Below are 18,684 nucleotides of genomic sequence, written 5' to 3'. Positions count from 1 at the left end.
ACAATGGTTAATGGAATGCTAATATAGACAACCAAATACCACACTGGAACTTGTGAAACGACACTGTTTTGGTTTTGGCGCTCAAATAGCCCAAAAACGATATTAGATCACTTGTTTTAGGAGAAAAAATTTCAATAAACACCACTTGTAATGTTGTTTTTGAACTATTTGAGTATCAAAATAAAAACGATGTCATTTTACATAGTCCAATATGACATTCAGTTGTCCACATCAATGTTCCATTAAAGTTTATGATTCTAAAATTATCCCAACAACTAATACGAGGCACATTCACAACATTTAAAAACTAAATAAATGCAATTGAAAATTTAGGAATTAAATTAAAATTCGCGTATAAATTTAAAGACTAAATTAAATATTTTTCGATAATTTAAAATATTATATTTTTTTTGGTGTTTGTCAAAAATATTATATGGAATGAATTTATTACAAGTATACTCAGAATACATATATTATTATAACGATTTAACTATAATGTTATATCCTCGTATTATTGTATTTGCATAATTAATTAAATATTTAATTTAAAAAAATTAACGATTTAAAATTTTAAGTTAAAAAATCAATAATTTAAAATTTTAAAATTCTGCAAGATATATACAAAATTTTTTGGACAGTGTTGTATTTGTTTATTTTTGTTATTTTATCCAATTTTAATCAAATTATTTAAAATTTTAAAATTACAAATATTTAATTTAAAATTTAAATAAGTATAATTTAATTTAATTCAATATAAATAAATATATTTATAATATTATAAATTTATAATTAAATCGTTATAACAACACACGTATCCCAGATATCGGACATTAAATTCAGTTTTTACATATGTACATGTGTCTCAATATTTGAGACACCTAAATATGTATATACACACAAACATAGATATGCAAATATCTGGATGCTGTCCAAATTATATTTTTTTATGATTTTTGTGTTTCTGTACTCAAGATGTGTATACGTATTTAAATTAATAAATATTCTATAAATTACATATTTCAGTAAATATTAAATTTATTTAATTTAAATCTAAAAAAGTCGAGATATTATATAGTGTATCATATCATAACCCTTTTTATAAACATCCAATGAAATTACATTATTTTCCCAGGAAAAAAAAAAAAGAGAGAACAACTGCTTGTCTGCTATTGATCTACAGTTTAAAATTCAGTCCACTGCGTATTTTTTAAATTAGTAGTGCTACGTTACTAACTTTTTATCTGTCAAAATCTATCAACTTGAGTTGGGCTGGACATGAAACCAATCTATTAAATAAAGCCACATCTAAGTTAATCATGGTTTAATCCTAATTTATCACGTGTTGGTAATAGTTGACAGACTCTCTCTTAGTAACGTATACTTTTCCTTTTTAAATAAGTTCAGCGAAATTCCAAAGATACCCATCGTCTTTAAGTTTCGTTCACGCGTAGCGAGTTTTCACTGTATTTATTACGTTTCTAAACGGATATATCGAACGAAAAAAAAAAACGTTCTAAACGGAAATTGAGAAAAGAAGGTGAAGTTGCAGTGAACTGAAGCAGAAAGTGCAAAAAAGCCAACTCGGAACGGGAACACGTTCTAGCAGAAGCACTTTATATATTTGGCTAGTTTCCTCTTTCAACTTTCGAATGTTTCAACTTTCAATTGCAGACCCTCATCTTTTCTAATTACCCACATAACCCGCCCCTTATTTCTTGATTATTACCGATAAGTACACCAAAAAATAAAAATCAAAACCAGAAAAGGAAAACACTGGGCCCGTTACTAATAAAAATGGGAGGAGCCACCGCGCAACAGCAGGAGTTAGAGAACATAATCGAAAAAGTCAAAACTGCCCAAAGATGCAAACAAACCAGGCGGATCCTAAAGTCAACCCTAAAGGGTTCAAAGTCTCTTGTGTACGAAATCAAGCAATATAACAACGACCTTGATCAACCAAGAGATGAAATTAAAGCTCTGATCAAAGAAAATGGTGCAGCTCAAGATTCAGAATCGCCATGCTGCAATTGCTTCTCGTCTTGTTCCCTTTGGTTTGGTAAGTGCTTCTTTCATATCCCTTTCTACAGGATAAGATCGGTGCGGAGCGAGAGGAACAGTTATTGTGATGCGAAGGAGATGCTTTCGAATGTTAGGGACGTTCTTGAACTTCTTAGTAGACAGAATATCGAGAAGAGGCTTAGCGGCGGTTCGATTAAGCGTCGTCCTTGTGGTTTTCCTGAGAAACCGGGTTTTACTGTTGGATTGGATGAGCCTTTGAGGAGGCTGAAGGTGGAGGTTCTGATGGAGGGCGTTTCGGTAATTGTATTGACTGGACTTGGTGGTTCTGGAAAGACTACTCTGGCTACAATGCTCTGTTTTGATGAACAAGTCAAAGGTTAGTGTTACAATTAGCACGAAATTATTTTTGCATGCAAAATTTAGTAAAGTGAAAATCTTGGAGCGATTATTGCACAACAAACATTGTATCCATAACTAACATAATAATAAAAAGTAACAATTTTTTTAAAGATAAAAATATTCGAAACTCAATTAAAAAGAACCTCTAAAATTCAAAATCAACAAAATCTATCTTTATTGGCTTCATATTGGACTCGTTTGGCAACCTGCTATAGTATTGGTTGAAATTAGCTTCTTAATAGTATTAGTTTCCTAAGATTACTCTTAGAAAATAGTGTGTTGGATTACACCTAAACACTATATATTTCAGCACAAAAACAATGAGCACTTAAGCAAAACTCATCAAAAGCCATAAGTCATTAATAAATTGTGAAGTTTCATCAGAGTGCATGTGAAGTAAATAAGTAGTCATGAAACTCTTAGTTCAGAACAACGAAATTGAACAATAAAATAATCAAATATGATGCATATAAGTTGAGTAAGTGATACAAATTGCAACAAAACGTACTTGTATCATAAGATTCATATGTATTTTAGATACATTACATGATACTTATAGTTTAAATGTTAAATTGTTCCGAATCGTGAGATTTGAATTGTGAATTATAAGATACTAACTATCATGATGTGATACTCATGAATTGGCTAACTGGTCTTTATTTCTTGGAAAATCACCAATGATAGTTTCATTGCTCATTCTATTTTTCATAACATCTTCACAAGCCCTCTGGTTGATATATTCACTAGTTTGTCTCTCATAAATTGTTACTTAACTAACAGAGAGGGATGTGGAAAAATTTAATGCGAATTTGCAAACATATGGTATTCAAGTCTGTGTGGAAGTTTGTCAGTAATTGCTGTCGCTCCAGTTCCTGAATCCTGAAGTGTAGAGCAGCTTGCTGATATTTTTATGCCCCTCCAATATTCATGATTTGAAAAGTCAATACATGGACAAGAGGAATAATTACTGTTATATAGGGATTTCTTATTCTTTGCAACTGCTGCTTTAAGATGAAGGAAGCAATTTCTTTTGTTATCTATAGATGCAGTAAAAAGTCTTTAATCTAAATTATTCTATTGGATATATTCACTTGTTGAAGTGAATGCTGTATATAAACTCTGAAATATACAACACATGAAGTGGTCCGTTTCTCACTGATCTCTTTGGCTTTCCTTAGATAAATTCGATGAAAATATATTGTTTGTCACCTTCTCCAAAAATCCCAAGTTGAAGACCATTGTAGAGAGACTATTTGAACAATGTGGATATCAAGTGCCTGAGTTTAAAAGCGACAATGATGCTGTTAACCAAATGGTAGTTTTATTGAGGCATATTGGGACAAGACCGACGTTGTTGGTCCTCGACGATGTTTGGCCTGGCTCAGAAGCCCTTGTTGAAAAATTTCAAATTCAAATGTCACAGTACAAGATTCTAGTGACTTCAAGGGTTGCATTTCCTAGATTCGCCTCTCACTTTATCCTAAAACCACTTAATCAAGAAGATGCATTGACGCTTTTCCGTCACTATGCTTTATTGGAAAGAAGCTGCTCAGATATACCAAATGAAGATATTGTCCAAAAGGTTGTAAGTGGTTGCAAGGGTTCACCTCTTGCTATTATGGTGATGGCTAGATCCCTCAGTCGTCAACCTTACGGGTTTTGGCTCAAGATAGTAGAGAAATTGTCACAAGGTCATTCTATACTTGATTCTAATGCTGAATTGGTAAACTGTCTACAAAAGATCTTAGAAGTATTGCAGAATAAGCCCTTCATAAAGGAGTGTTTCATGGACTTAGGGTTATTCCCCGAAGATCAAAGAATCCCTGTCACTGCTCTCATTGATATATGGAAAGAATTGTATGGACTGGACGATGATGGCCAAGAAGCAATGACCATCATCAATATATTGGACTCCATGAATTTGGTTAAGCTCTCAGTAGCAAGGTACAAATCTTTTATCTCCCTAGATCCTAATTTTATAACATGAATTAGATTTTATGGAGCAAATAAATTTAGTAGTTTGTGTAGCACATGTGAGAAGCATTTGATTCCTTATATTTTGGAATGGCCATTTTTCATGGAGTAAATTTGAACTTCTCCCTTTATGTAACTCTGCATTTATCCTTATTAATTTAATCCGATTAGAGGAGTTGAAAACATAATTAATCTATTTGATAGAATGAGAATTTTTAATCTTGTCAGGGATTTTTTGTATCTGAATATGCTTTTGCTCATTTGCCAGGAAAAGTGTTTGTGGTGTAGACAATTACTATTACAATAACCACTTCCTCGTCCTACATGATCTTGTAAGAGAACTTGCAATTTATCAAAGCAATCAAGAACCAATTGAACGTAGACAGAGACTGATGATTGATGTGAATGAAAATGCTAGCCAACGGTGGCTCGGTAAGAAGCAGAAAGGCATGATGATGGCCCGCATTTCAAGTTATCTGACACGATGTGTTAAACAAAAGGCAGTACAAGTCACCGTCCGCACATTGTCAATATCAACTGGTTAGTTTGTGCTTACACACACTTAACTCAAAAGAATGCTAATTAATTTGAATTGTAGTGATTTGGTTTTCATCTGTATTCCACATCTGACATGATTCAATTCCATTTGCAGATGAAGCTTACCCTTCTCTCTTGTCCAATGTGAAAACAGATGAAACTGAGGTTTTGATTGTTGATCTCCGAACAAAACAGTACTCGTTCCCAGAATCGATTGAAAAAATGAACAAACTAAAAGTTATCATTGTTACAAATTATGGTTTCCATCCATCAGAACTGAACAATTTTGAGAAACTCAGTTCCTTATCAAACCTGAGAAGAATCAGATTAGAGAGAATTTCTGCTCCTCCGCTTGTCATATTGAAGAATCTAAGAAAAATATCCCTCTACATGTGTAATATGACTCGGGTTTTCCAAAATGGCAACATCCCAATTTCGGAAGCATTTCCAAATCTAGTCGAATTGAGCATTGACTACTGCAAAGATATGGTTAAATTGCCTAATGAGTTGTGTGATATTACCCCACTAAAGAATATCAGCATTACAAATTGTCACAAGTTTAATGCACTTCCCCAAGACATTGGAAAGTTATCAAAGCTGGAACTTCTAAGGCTTAGTTGTTGTACTGATTTGCAAGGGTTACCGAATTCAATTGGAAGGCTGTCGATTCTGCGTCTTCTTGACATCTCAAACTGCATGAACCTTCCAGATTTACCAGAAGACATTGGAAATCTGCGTAGTCTGAGAAACCTTTACATGACAGGTTGTTCAAATTGCGAATTGCCGTTCTCAGTCGCCAATCTTGAGAATTTAAAAGTCATATGTGATGAAGAAACTGCTGCTTCATGGGAAGCTTTCATACCAATTATTCCGAATCTAAAGGTAGAGGTGCCTCAAGTTGATGTCAACTTAAATTGGCTTCACCCACTTAGCTCCTAATATGTGTTTCTTTAAATATTACTGAGACATTTTGTTCTTGATTGTGCTGAAAGTTTGAAGAAAAATGATCTCCCCCTTATCCAAATATTTTATGCTTGATTATGTTGAAAGTATGGAGAATGATTATTCTCCCTTTATCCACATATTTTATGTGTGATTGTGTTTACAGTTTGAAGAATAGTGATCCAGCTCATCTCTAAGATAAAATAAATTGAGTAGTATTTACATGATGGTTTCTTGTAGTATATGCTTATATAGTAGTATTTTCGTGTGTGCTGTGTGTATTCGTGGGTGGACTTATTGTACTAGTGTTTTCTATGAAATAAAATTTGTCTCTTGGTATTTTATTCTCTCGTCCTTCTGAAGCATTTTCTTCTGATTCGCTCCTTAACTTTTGTTTTACTCCTATTGTTATTATAAACTTTCTTCGTAACTTAATATTGTTCATTGCAAGAAGCAACACTTCATTTGCATTACAATCTATTCAGGATAAATAACGTACTCATCCAAGGTCCGCAAGAAGGAAGATTCACAAAATCACTGATTTTTTTTTTCGACTGAATTGTTTTGTTTTTACCAATACAAAACTGTGTTTTTAAACATTGGCGGTAATTACACGTTTAGTAAACGATGTTTGGCAATAATTTTTTTGGTTACATGAGAAGGAAACAAAGAAAACTAACTGAAAACCATGCAGCGTCTCTATCACTAGAAAGAGGAAATGCTAAAACTTGAGGAGGTGCATCCCAAACATGCAGCACAACGTCCCAATGAAGTTTTTCCTTTTTCTCAACAATTTGTACTAGATAATATTCTTTTGTTAAAATAGAAAAGCAAAGGCATTGAAGTTTAATATCTATTAATAGAATAGGAGAAGAATAGTGGGTCAATTGCTTGACAGGTGCAGCTATATACATTTGACAAGTAGTACATTTCATCAAGTGACACATGACACTAAATTACTATAGCTTATTTTGTGAATAAACAATGATGAAGTAGGGTGGCAAAGTATTTTTACTGAGCTTTCAATTTCAAACTTCTTTATATAAGGGTCTCCAAGTCTATGTCATATCATTTTTTGATACACCAGAAAGTGTTGAGAGGTGAAAGGTTACCTTCCAAAAGTTAGTGGAGTCTTTTCAGTTGATTATTTAGCTTTCTATATCTGCATAAAGATGTCTGAGATTTATGATATGTTAATGGATATTAATCCAAGAAAATTTGGATGGACCTTCGAAGTTTATGTTGTCCATTTATAGAAACTCCCAAACAAGTTTAAAAAAAAGGAGATCAATGGCATAGAGATGATTCTGGATATTTTTTTAAACTTAGCTTTTTAACCATGATATTTTTTCACTATTTAGAGTGAAAAGATCCAAACTTCAATCCCCAAACATCTAGTCAAAACTGGAGAGAAAAAATTGTACAGTTAAACATATACGTCATGAGCAACTTCATTGTGGTGGATAAAATGGAGAAAGTCAAGACAACAACTAAGAGATGGATTATAAACTTTTTAAATAGAACCAAAGTTGTTGCGGTAATTCATTCAAGCTATCCACTTGAAGCATTTTATTTTCAACCTATTTTGGAGTTGCTGGCTGATGACTCAATCTTAATAAGTTAGGTTTCAATGACTGAAAAATTCTCAATAAAAAATAGTCAAAAAAAGGGGTTCAATTTGATGCTTATACTTCTTTTAATCTCTTGATATGGTATAGATGTCACAGGTGAAGTGATTGGAAAGGAAGATCCAAGAAAAATGATAACTAGTAAAAAAAAAAAAGACTAAGCGTTTGGTTATTTTAATAGAAGACATTCGGTAAGATCATAAAAATGTGTAATCAAATATCAGTCTTGCTTAGTTATTATCTCATTACCATACAAACTAATCTTGCTAAGTGTTTTGCAGAAACAATAGTATTGAATGTGTGTTGTTTGGAGAAATAGTAGACTAGATTCTCATACATCTCGAAGAAGAAATGATCGAACCACTGATAATAATTGTGCAGTTCTTTAGACCTAGAAGGTAAAACGGTAAGGTTTTGAAATCTGAGTAGTTACATGTTTTTAACTTGGTCCGATTCGAACCTTTTGGGTACACATGACTCACAATATTTTTACGTCTATTCTAAAGAAAATACGAGTGTAGAGTCACTTTGATGTATCAAAGCTATTTATTAATCTTGACCTGAAAGAGATTAAAGACTTCTGTAATAAGTTGGTGTGACTTTCACCATGAATGATTATGCAATTACAAAAATATTTTGGTAACCTTGTCTAACCTAAAAATCGCAGGCAGCTTTTTGAGAAACCATCTGACTCGGCTAGAATTAGTCAAATTTTCTTACATAATTCGAATTTTAGTATCGACGAACTTAAAAAAGAGTAATGTGGTAGTCAAAAGAATAAAATAAGTATTGGAGTTAATTCAAACAAATATAATCTATTAAAAAAATAATTTAAATAATTACCAAAATCAGATATTTATGTTTTGGTACAATTATCTCATAAACAATAACTCAAATCAACTCAACTCATATGATCAAAAAAGACCTATATAATGGACATATCTAAATCCTATCTAAATTTTTTTTAACAATGCATTTAATCTTTTCAAGGATTCATTACATGTTATGTATGCATAAAAAAATCTCCTATCTAACTTGTATTGAATGTTGTGCCGACTATGAAATGCACATTCAAGGTAGCTTAATCTCTAGACGTTTTTACATACACATACAATGATGGTGTCAAAAAAGTGGCTATTTTTTCACTTACATCACTGCAATGCAACGATGGTTATTATTATTATTATTATTTTTGTATTTTTTCTGCAAATAAGAGACAAAAAAAAATAGAAAAAGCTTTTATGTCAAAATCTAGAGAGTTTCTAGTGATATCCTAAAGAAACAAAAATACAAGAATTTAAAGAAGGAATTTTTAAATTTTTTTGTTAAATTCAAAAATAAATAAATAAATAATAATTAAAATTTTCGAAAATTTAAAAAAAGTCAATAAAAAATTTTGATTTTAAAAAATTGAAAAGAAAAAGTCAAGAGAAAGAAACAAGATAAAATAAAATTTAAAAATTTAAAGATTTTGAAATTTAAGAAAGAAAGATCAAAGGAACACCAAATTTTTAATATTAAAACAAAATAGATCGTAATGATATTTTGATATTTTATTGATATTAAAATATAAATTAATTTTTTTAATTATTTTTAATATCTTATTTTAATTATATAAAGTATTTAAAATATTTTTTATTTTAATAAATAATAATATATATTATATCTAAATTTAGTTCAAAAATATATGTTAAAAGTAAGACTGGACATGTTGATATATGATGATATTTAGGTGTATTTAAATATATCCAAAATTTTTTTTTTTACTTTTTATTAAGATTTGATTGGACAAACAAATACTCGTATCAGATGAAAAAGACATTTTCAATTTCAAATCAAATAAACTTACCAAAAGATGTAACGGTTGCATGCCCACCGTACACTTTCTTTGTGAATGTTCACACTTCACAAAATTAGTTTTCTTAAATATAGACTATTTGTATTTTTTATATTAAGGTTCCTTTGAGAAACTTTAAAAGTAAATTTTTTTTAATTTTTAAAAGTAGTAATATTAATATATGGTGTAATTTTTAAAATTAAATTATAATTTTTTAAGAAATTATTTAAAAATTTATAGATAAGTTAAAAAAATAAATTTTTTCATAATACTTCTATTTTTTATCACATTTCTATAAAATACATACTTTTAGAGTTAAAAATTAAATACAAAATAACTTATTTATAAATTATTTCTAACAAAATTATTTATTATTTAAATTATTTTATCAAAATAAGCTTAATTAAGTTGATTAACCAAACTAGTTTAAATCTGATTGGTTACAAACAATGGAATAGTCATAATCCAAAAAGTACACTGAACAGGTGAAAAGCTTTCAAAAAGTTGCGTCTTCTGTGTGTGACTGTCTGCTACTGCGAGAATCCGATTCGACGTTGGTCTTTGGAAGAGAAGCATCAAGCTTCCTTTGTATCCATGATGGCTTCCTCCGACGACGCCGTTTTCACTTCGTCAAAGGACACCGAGAAGTTCCTCTGCAACTTGTTGCTGGATTCCACGCAACCCATCTCTGACCGCTTCAGAGCTCTCTTCTCTCTTCGCAACCTCAAAGGACAAGCCCCTCGCCACGCCCTCATTCTCGGTTTGTGCTTATTTATTTATTTAAGTAATTTCTGTTTTGTTGTGGAATTACAATAATCTGCTTTGTTTTGGTCTTTATTAGAAATACTTGTCGTATTCTAAATTTGGGAAAATTGGTGCCCTAAATGAAAATGAAGCGTATGAACTTCCATGCTGTTTTGAATGTTTTGATTAGAGCTAGTTTTTCTTTGCAGCCACGAGAGATTCATCAAATTTGTTGGCACATGAAGCCGCATTTGCGCTAGGCCAAATGCAGGAAACCGAAGCCATTCCTGCTTTGGCAGCAGTTCTAAATGACCTTTCTTTGCATCCAATTGTTCGCCATGAGGTAGTTTCCACGAAGCCCTGCTCTTTGTTCTTGTTCTTGTTTTTGCAAATTGTTCCACTTTTAACAGCATTGTGTTTGTTGTAACTGCATAGGCAGCTGAAGCACTTGGTGCTATTGGTTCATATGGTAACATTCCCCTGTTGAAGAGTTGTTTGGATTTAGATCCGGCTCAGGAGGTCCGCGAAACTTGTGAGTTGGCTCTTGAACGTATTAGGCATTTAAAAGATGCTGGAAATAGTGATGATTTGTCTACAAATGATATTTCACCTTTTAAGTCAGTTGATCCAGCTGCACCGGCATGCTCGTGTACCTCGGTACAACAATTGAGGTTTGTCGGGTTCATGCTAATGGATTGAACCTGTGTAACTAAACGTTAGATAGTTGGTTTGCTAACTCTTCTTAATCAAATCAGGGAAATACTTCTGGATGAAGAAAAAGGGATGTATGAGAGATATGCAGCTCTTTTTGCACTTAGAAATGATGGTGGAGAGGAAGCTGTTGCTGCTATTATCGATTCATTGGGTTCAAAAAGCGCTCTTTTACGTCATGAGGTTTGATAAGTACACTTTCTTTTCTTTGTTTTTCTTTTTCTGTAAATTTTGTTTTGTTCGAGTATGCCCAAATATTTTTTTATACTTTGAATGCCAATGCCTATATTTTCGGCAATTTTTAGGTTGCATATGTTCTGGGTCAGTTGCAAGACAAAGCTGCTTCAACTGCGCTATCCAACATACTTAAAGATGCGAATGAGCACCCAATGGTTAGACATGAAGCTGCTGAAGCTCTTGGGTCAATTGCAGGTATTGAAACCAAATATTATTAAACTAGATGTTGTGATATCTTTTACGCACTATGGTGATCAATGTGTTAAAGGAGTGTGATCTTTGTGATGCCATGTATGTCTGTAGAAGTGCAATAATATCATATACTGTATGAAATTCATATGTTGATATAGAAGCAAGGAGAAAATAGTAGCAGTCCAAGTGAATTTTAGATTGCAAATTCTAGTTTTTTTAATGCTTCTGTCCATCCATGTTGTGACTGGTGAAAAGTAACCTCCTTCTCATTCAGGTCATAGAATAGATTAAGGAAAAACGTGACTGTTGTATAATGCTTCTTGTACCATTCAACTGGCAATACTTGCTAGTTATAGTCAAAGTGATTTGCAAGTTTTTGAGACATTTATGCAAACTAAAATATCATACAAGTTACTTGTTCGAGTTGGAAAAGATATAGATAATCTCCTTCACCTTGGAGAAGCATCTTACTGTTACTACATGAAATCACTTTGAAATGTAGAGCATTTTGTAGCCAAAAGTCAAAACCTTTATTATCTTCTTGGAATATTGATGGGATATTTTCCTGTTAGCAGTTGATTTTCTAGCCACTAATCTCTTAATTAAATTCTACAATAAACAGATGAATAGTATATACTTTTTCTCTGACAGTTTTGCTGCTAATTTATGGCTGTTCCCTAGTCTATATTATGTATAAGCTAAGCTCAAGTCTAATTTACGGTCTCTTTGTGAGAAGCTTAGAGTTAAGTCTCAAAGTGGTCCATCAAATTGGCCGCGTGCACTAAAATAGTTCCTAAGATTCTAATTGTATCAATTATGTCCCTCAGATTGGCAAAAGTGCATCATGTTTCCATCAAGTGACTTATCATGCTGTTAGGGACTAAGGTGGCATATTTGCCAATCTCAGATACATAATTGGTGCAATTGAGATCTCAAAGACTATTTTAGTACAAGCAGTCAATTTCAGGACGACTTTGGGCTTAACTCGAGAAGCTTAATTTAATCTCATTATCTTTAATAAGATGTTTTTTTTTTAAGCTAACCCATTGGACATATATTAGTTAGTTTATTGCCAAGCATTTAAATGCCCTCATTTACATTTTATGTTCCTAACAAAGTTCTTTTGCTGTACCCTTTAGATGACCAAAGTGTAGCCCTTCTTGAGGAGTTTGCAGCGGATCCAGAGCCTCTTGTCTCTGAAAGCTGTCAAGTTGCACTAAGCATGCTAGAATATGAACGATCAGGGAAATCATTTGAGGTATTCACGAAAAGTAGTAGTATTTGCTATTTTGTTTTAATATTTGTTAACATGGCTTTATTTTTTCCCATTTTGGCAGTTTCTCTTTATTCGCACTCCAACTGTGCATTGAATGACAGAAGAATGAAAGATGCATGAGATTGAAGAGATACACACAGAAGAGGCATAAAAACACAATCAGATTTTTATTCATAGAAACCCAGTTAATTATTACCCTTGCTTGCGGGGGTATGAACTATTAAATGGATGCATTTAAATAACTCTGATAGGGTGGTTGAGCAGAGTAGACTCATCGTCTTTTAACTAAGAAGCGAGAGTTTGATCCTTGTTTCAGATGTGGAAAAAAAAGAAATTCTAAAACTCCAGGTTAGGTGCACTACACAGGTAGATGGAAATAATTCATATACTGGGTTGTTCATGAGTGTGTTTTATATATTAAGATGTATACCCGTAGCATATCAATTATGATTCTAATTACGAAACTAACATTTAGCTGATAATAATTAGCTAATTTTTGAAATTTTGTTTTCATTTCCAAGTTCACACACTTTGATTTTACTTATCTCTTCTTCCTTTTCTATAGAACCATAGCACCACAGCCTTATTACCAGAACCGCTGCTTCCTGCAGTCTGCAGGCGATGGTGACTCCCAAAACCAAATTTACCAAAATAGAAGACAAAAAAAAAAAAAAGAGAATAGATTTGTGACAGATGGGGAGGTGAGATTTAAATTTTGTACTTACAAACATCTTAAACTATGATTGGAACATTTAAAAAAATCTTCATATTCAAATGTTCGAAATTAAAAATCCAAAATCACAAATAAAAGGGGAAAAGAGCTTGAACAACTAGAACTCTAAAACCTTCTGTTTTGGAACATTTAAGTTGCAAATTTTGAGAGCGTACTGTCACATTAGAAAAAAAAAAAGCACCTGTGCTCTGGTTTAGAAAGTTATTATATCTAATGTTAAATTGTTGTGTTTGTAAACTAAAATGATATTAGATAGACATAATATTATTAGTTTATTATCATCTTTTGGGTATTATTAATAATTTTTAATATAGTGCCCATAGTGAAAGTGACACGTATATAAAAGGTTAATTCAAAAAATTCTAATATTATATATTTATTAGTCTATTTATCTATTAAATAGATAATCGTAAAATGCTGGATATATTTATTGAACATTATTACACTTTTTTAGTGTTTTTGTCTATTTTTTAAATGTTACATGTTTTTAGACAGAGGAAAAACAAAAAAAATCCCAAAATAAATTTTTTAAACATTAGGGACACTGAAGAAAAGAAAGTAGAGACTTTATACTTCATATCTGCCCAAAGATGTTTTCGTCAAAATAGAAAAAAAATGAATTGTAATTGTTGTGATAAGGGATGAGTTGGATGCCCATTTCCAAAGAACCTCTCTTTACTAAGGATGACTTCATTAAATGAAGGTTGAAAATGAATACATTTTACATGTATAAATAGAAGGCATCATCTGATGCATTTCACACAACACACAATCAATAATAACAACGTTCTCTCTCTCTTTTATATTCTCTCTCCTTACAAGTATTTAAGTATTCTTTTCTTTTACTTTTATATTTAATATTAGTAAATATATTAATCATCTCTATTATATTGAGATAGTAATTCTAGTAAATATTACTACTTGGGTTATCTAATTATATTTCCATATTTTATTTGTTACTTCTTCTTTATTTATTAGTTATTTTATAACACGTTATCAGCACGAGATTCTGATCAAATTTTAGAAGATTCAGGTAACAAATTTTTCATTATGTCAAAACTCTCTCATCTTGAATTCAATGCACTTGATATATCTGGAAACAATTATTTATCATGGATATTAGATGCTGAAATCCATCTTGGTTCAATGGATCTTGGAGATACCATTAAGGCTGAAAATAATGCATCTCAGAAGGATAAAGCTAAAGCCATGATTTTTCTTCGTCGTCATCTTGACGAAGGATTGAAAAATGAATATCTTACATTAAAAGATCCTGCAGATATTTGGAAAGACCTTGAAGAAAGGTACAATCATCAAAAAATGGTGATACTTCCTCAAGCCCGATATGAATGGACGCACTTGCGTCTACAAGATTTTAAATCTATAAATGAATATAATTCTGCAATATTTCGAATCACCTCACGAATGAAATTGTGTGGGGAAAAAATAACTGATCATGATATGTTGGAGAAAACTTTCTCAACCTTCCGTGTCTCGAATGTGCTCCTGCAGCAGCAGTATCGAGAGACAGGATTTAAAAAATATTCTGAGTTAATTTCTTACCTTCTTGTTGCTGAATGCAACAATGAGTTGTTATTGAAAAATCATGAAGCGCGCCCAGCTGGCGCCGCCCCATTTCCTAAAGTAAATGTGGCAAATCATTACCCCATAAGAGGTAAATGGCAAGCTTTTAATAACAAGAAAAATTATGGAAGGAAAAAGAATTATGTTCAAAAGAGAGGATCTCACCAGAAGTGGGATAAAGAAAGGAATATCGGGTAGAATAAATCAACAGAGGATAAGTGTCTCCGTTGTGGTGGAAAGGGCCATTGGTCTCATACCTGTCGTACCCCAAGGCACCTAGTCGATCTTTACCAGGCATCTTTGAAAAAGGATGACAAAGGAAAGGAAACAAATTTTGTTTCAAATGAGGCTGAGAACTCCACCACTCATTATGATGTATCTAATTTCTTTAAGGATTCTGAAGGAAATATTGACTATTTGATCAATGATGGAATAGTTTGATATATATATATATATGTGTGTTTGCTAAGTATTCATATGAATAATTTTAATGTGCATGTACTTCTACTCATTTTATTATTATTATCATTTGTTTTTGAAGAAAAATGGCAAGGACATATTCTGAAGATATTTGCCTTGCAGATAGTGCAAGTTCGCACACTATTCTTAAAAGTGATATATATTTTACCCATCTTGTGCCAAAAGAAGAATATGTTAATATTATTATTGGCTCAGGCAATGTGATAGAAGGCTCCGGAAGAGCTATAATTTTGTTTCCTGGAGGAACAAAATTTATAATAAATAATGCACTATTATCTACTAAGTCTCTGAGAAACTTGTTGAGTTTCAAAGATATTCGCCGAAATGGATATCATATTGAAATAATGAATGAGGAAAATCATGAGTATTTATGTATCACAACTCATGATTTAAATAAAAAAGATTATATTAGAAAAGTTACCCCCACTTTTATCTGGGTTGTATTATACCAAGATTAGTGCAATTGAATCACATGCCATTGTAAACCAGAAGTTTACCAGCCCAAATGAATTCATAACTTGGCATGATAGATTGGGTAATCCGGGAACAACCATGATGAGGAGAATTATTGAAAACTCTCATGGACATTCACTAAAGAACCAGAAGATTCTTAAATCTAGTGAATTTTGTTGTGCTGCATGTTCTCAAGGGAAGTTAATTTTAAAGTCATCACCAGTAAAGATTGGATTTGAGTCCCCTGAATTCCTAGAAAAGATTCAAGGTGATATATGTGGGCCTATTTATCCACCATGTTGATCTTTTAGATATTTTATGGTGTTGATAGACGCATCTTCGAGATGGTCACATGTGTGCTTATTATCTTCTCGCAACCTAGCGTTTGCGAGATTACTGGCTCAAATTATTCGATTAAAAGCACAATTTCCAGAAAATCCAATCAAAGCAATTTGCCTTGATAATGCTGGTGAATTTACTTCCCAAGCTTTTGATGCTTATTGTATGGCTAATGGAATAAGTGTTGAACATCCAGTAGCTTATGTTCACACACAAAATGAGTTAGCAGAATCACTTATTAAGCGCCTCCAATTAATTGCTAGACCCTTATTTATGAGAACAAATCTCCCAACTTCGGTTTGGGGGCATGCTGTTTTACATGCCGCAGCACTTATTCGTTTGAAGCCAACGAGTTACCATCAGTTCTCTCCTATGCAATTAGCTTTTGGCCAGTAGCCAAATGTTTCCCATTTAAGAATATTTGGGTGTGCGATATATGTTCTCATTACACCACCTAATCGCACCAAAATGGGACCCAAAGAAAATTGGGGATATATGTTGGATATGATTCTCCCTCTATAGTGAGTGTTCATACCCTGACCGGGCTCCTCCAACTCGGCAAATTCATGAAAGGTCCGACCTCGTCATAAGGCCCACACCTAAGGTCGGACCTCAGACAATAAAGCTAGGAAGGCCCATCAAAAGGAACGCAGCCCAAAACCTAAAGGCCGAAAAGGCCTAGGAGAGGCGGTTCTACAAGGATGGAGATAAAAACTCCCAAAGATAAGATAAGATAAGAATATCTTATCCAGGGAAGATCACGGCCAACTACTATAAATACACTGGAGCACCCAGGTATGACATACATTCCACATTCTACACATATCTGCTTGGACCCATGCTAACTTAAGCATCGGAGTGTCATTGCAGGTACAACCACCAACCACTCTGTATATCAAGCTCGGGTCATCAGTCCCCCCACCTCGGGCTTCTCCAAGACGACCGAGCTACACGTTTCAGGTAACCCTCGGAACATTGGCGCCGTTGCCGGGGACCTGGAAGTCATCCCTTTACCATGGCGGACGACCCTCTCAACAATGACCACGTTACATCAGAACAAGAGGATGAAGTTGACACCGAAGAACGACCGGACAGCCCTCTATCACCACGCACTCCAGGAGGAAACAAACAGAATCACCCAAAAACATCACCCCCAAACAAGGATCCACAAAATTCCGAAAGAGAGAAGAGCTCGGAAATTCTAGAAGCAGTCCGGGCACAACAAGACCGACTAAAACAACTCGAAGAGGACATAAAAAAGCAGAAAGAAACTGAACAAGATCTGAGAAGGGAGGCTCGAAAGCGCCGAGAATTAGAAGAAAAACTACGGAAAATAGAGGCCAACCTGAAAGACCGGACAGAACGCGGCACCACCCCGAAGGCAACCATGATCCCTTCACGCAAGAGATCATGAAAGAGAAGGTACCGCGAAACTTCAAACCACCCGATATGGATCTCTACGACGGCACCACCGATCCAAGTCACCACCTCAGCAACTTCAGAAGCCGAATGTACCTAGTCGACGCCTCCGACGCGATTCGGTGCAAAGCCTTCCCCACCACTCTCACCAAGTCAGCCATGAAGTGGTTCGACAACCTGCCACCAAGATCAATCACCAGCTTCGAAGACCTAACCAAAAAATTCCTAACCAGGTTCTCTATTCAAAAGGACAAGACAAAACATGCCCCCAGTCTACTCGGGATCAAACAAGGTAACCAAGAAACTCTTCGAGAATACATGGAGCGATTCAACAAAGCCTGCCTGGACATACAACACTTGCCCACTGAAGCAGCCATCATGGGGCTAGCAAACGGCCTAAAAGAGGGACCGTTTAGCCAATCCCTATCCAAACGATACCCGACCTCCCTATACGAGGTGCAGGAGCGGGCAGAAAAATATATCAATATGGAGGAAACCTCCCAACTAAGAGACTCTTCTAGGAAGGAATCAACCTACCCACTCCGAGATCGGGATCGGGAATAGAAGAAAAAAGAAGAACCCAACTCGGACAAGCCACGGAAGTACCACAACTACACCCCCCTCCGAGTCTCCCTGGTAGACGTCTACAGAGAAGTGTGCCACACCGAAAAGATCCCACCGCCCCGTCCGCTAAAACACAAGAGAGCGGGGAGAGATCGGTCCGAATACTGTGAATATCACAAGCTCTACGGTCATTCTACTAACGACTGCTACGACCTTAAAAACGTTATAGAAAAGCTAGCCAGAGAAGGAAAACTCGACAGATACATAGCAGAGAAAGGAGAAGAGACCAGGAAGAGAAGGCGGGGAGATAACGAAGATCGGGCCGAACAAATCCCGCGAACCCCTGAAAGGCACGTACACATGATAAATGGAGGTTTTGCAGGCGGAGGAACATCCAGATCCTCGCGAAAAAGACACCTCAAAGAAGTCTATCATGTCCGAGAAGACAGTCCCCTGCCCGAATTACCTACTATCTCGTTTACCCGAGAAGATGCTCAAGGGATAATACCCGGGCACGACGATCCAATGGTAATCACCATCATCCTAGCAAACGCCAACTTACATCGAACCCTGATTGACCAGGGAAGCTCAGCAGATATCCTGTTCAAAACGGCCT

The 18,684-nt window shown here is 34.1% G+C and overlaps 2 protein-coding genes across 2 annotated transcripts; both read left to right on the top strand.

Annotated features, from left to right (window-relative positions):
• The first annotated feature begins 1,419 nt into the window (after positions 1-1,419).
• LOC112784783 (probable disease resistance protein At5g66900) lies at positions 1,420-6,215 on the top strand. The gene is made up of 4 exons (XM_025828143.3): positions 1,420-2,395; positions 3,597-4,362; positions 4,661-4,932; positions 5,045-6,215. The coding sequence occupies exons 1-4, from the start codon at positions 1,795-1,797 to the stop codon at positions 5,866-5,868; spliced, it is 2,463 nt and encodes an 820-aa protein (XP_025683928.1). The 5' UTR covers positions 1,420-1,794; the 3' UTR covers positions 5,869-6,215.
• Positions 6,216-9,770: 3,555 nt separating this feature from the next.
• Positions 9,771-12,998, top strand: LOC112784917 (deoxyhypusine hydroxylase). Its single transcript, XM_025828319.3, has 7 exons — positions 9,771-10,096; positions 10,290-10,423; positions 10,516-10,751; positions 10,836-10,974; positions 11,097-11,223; positions 12,360-12,478; positions 12,558-12,998. Exons 1-7 carry the CDS (start codon positions 9,931-9,933, stop codon positions 12,588-12,590), a joined length of 954 nt encoding a protein of 317 aa, XP_025684104.1. The 5' UTR covers positions 9,771-9,930; the 3' UTR covers positions 12,591-12,998.
• The last annotated feature ends 5,686 nt before the right edge of the window (positions 12,999-18,684 follow it).

The sequence above is a fragment of the Arachis hypogaea genome, chromosome 1 (assembly GCF_003086295.3).
Source record: "Arachis hypogaea cultivar Tifrunner chromosome 1, arahy.Tifrunner.gnm2.J5K5, whole genome shotgun sequence".
NCBI lineage: Eukaryota > Viridiplantae > Streptophyta > Magnoliopsida > Fabales > Fabaceae > Arachis > Arachis hypogaea.
Note: the sequence above shows the minus strand (reverse complement) of the source record. Positions and strands in the feature narration are given on the sequence as shown.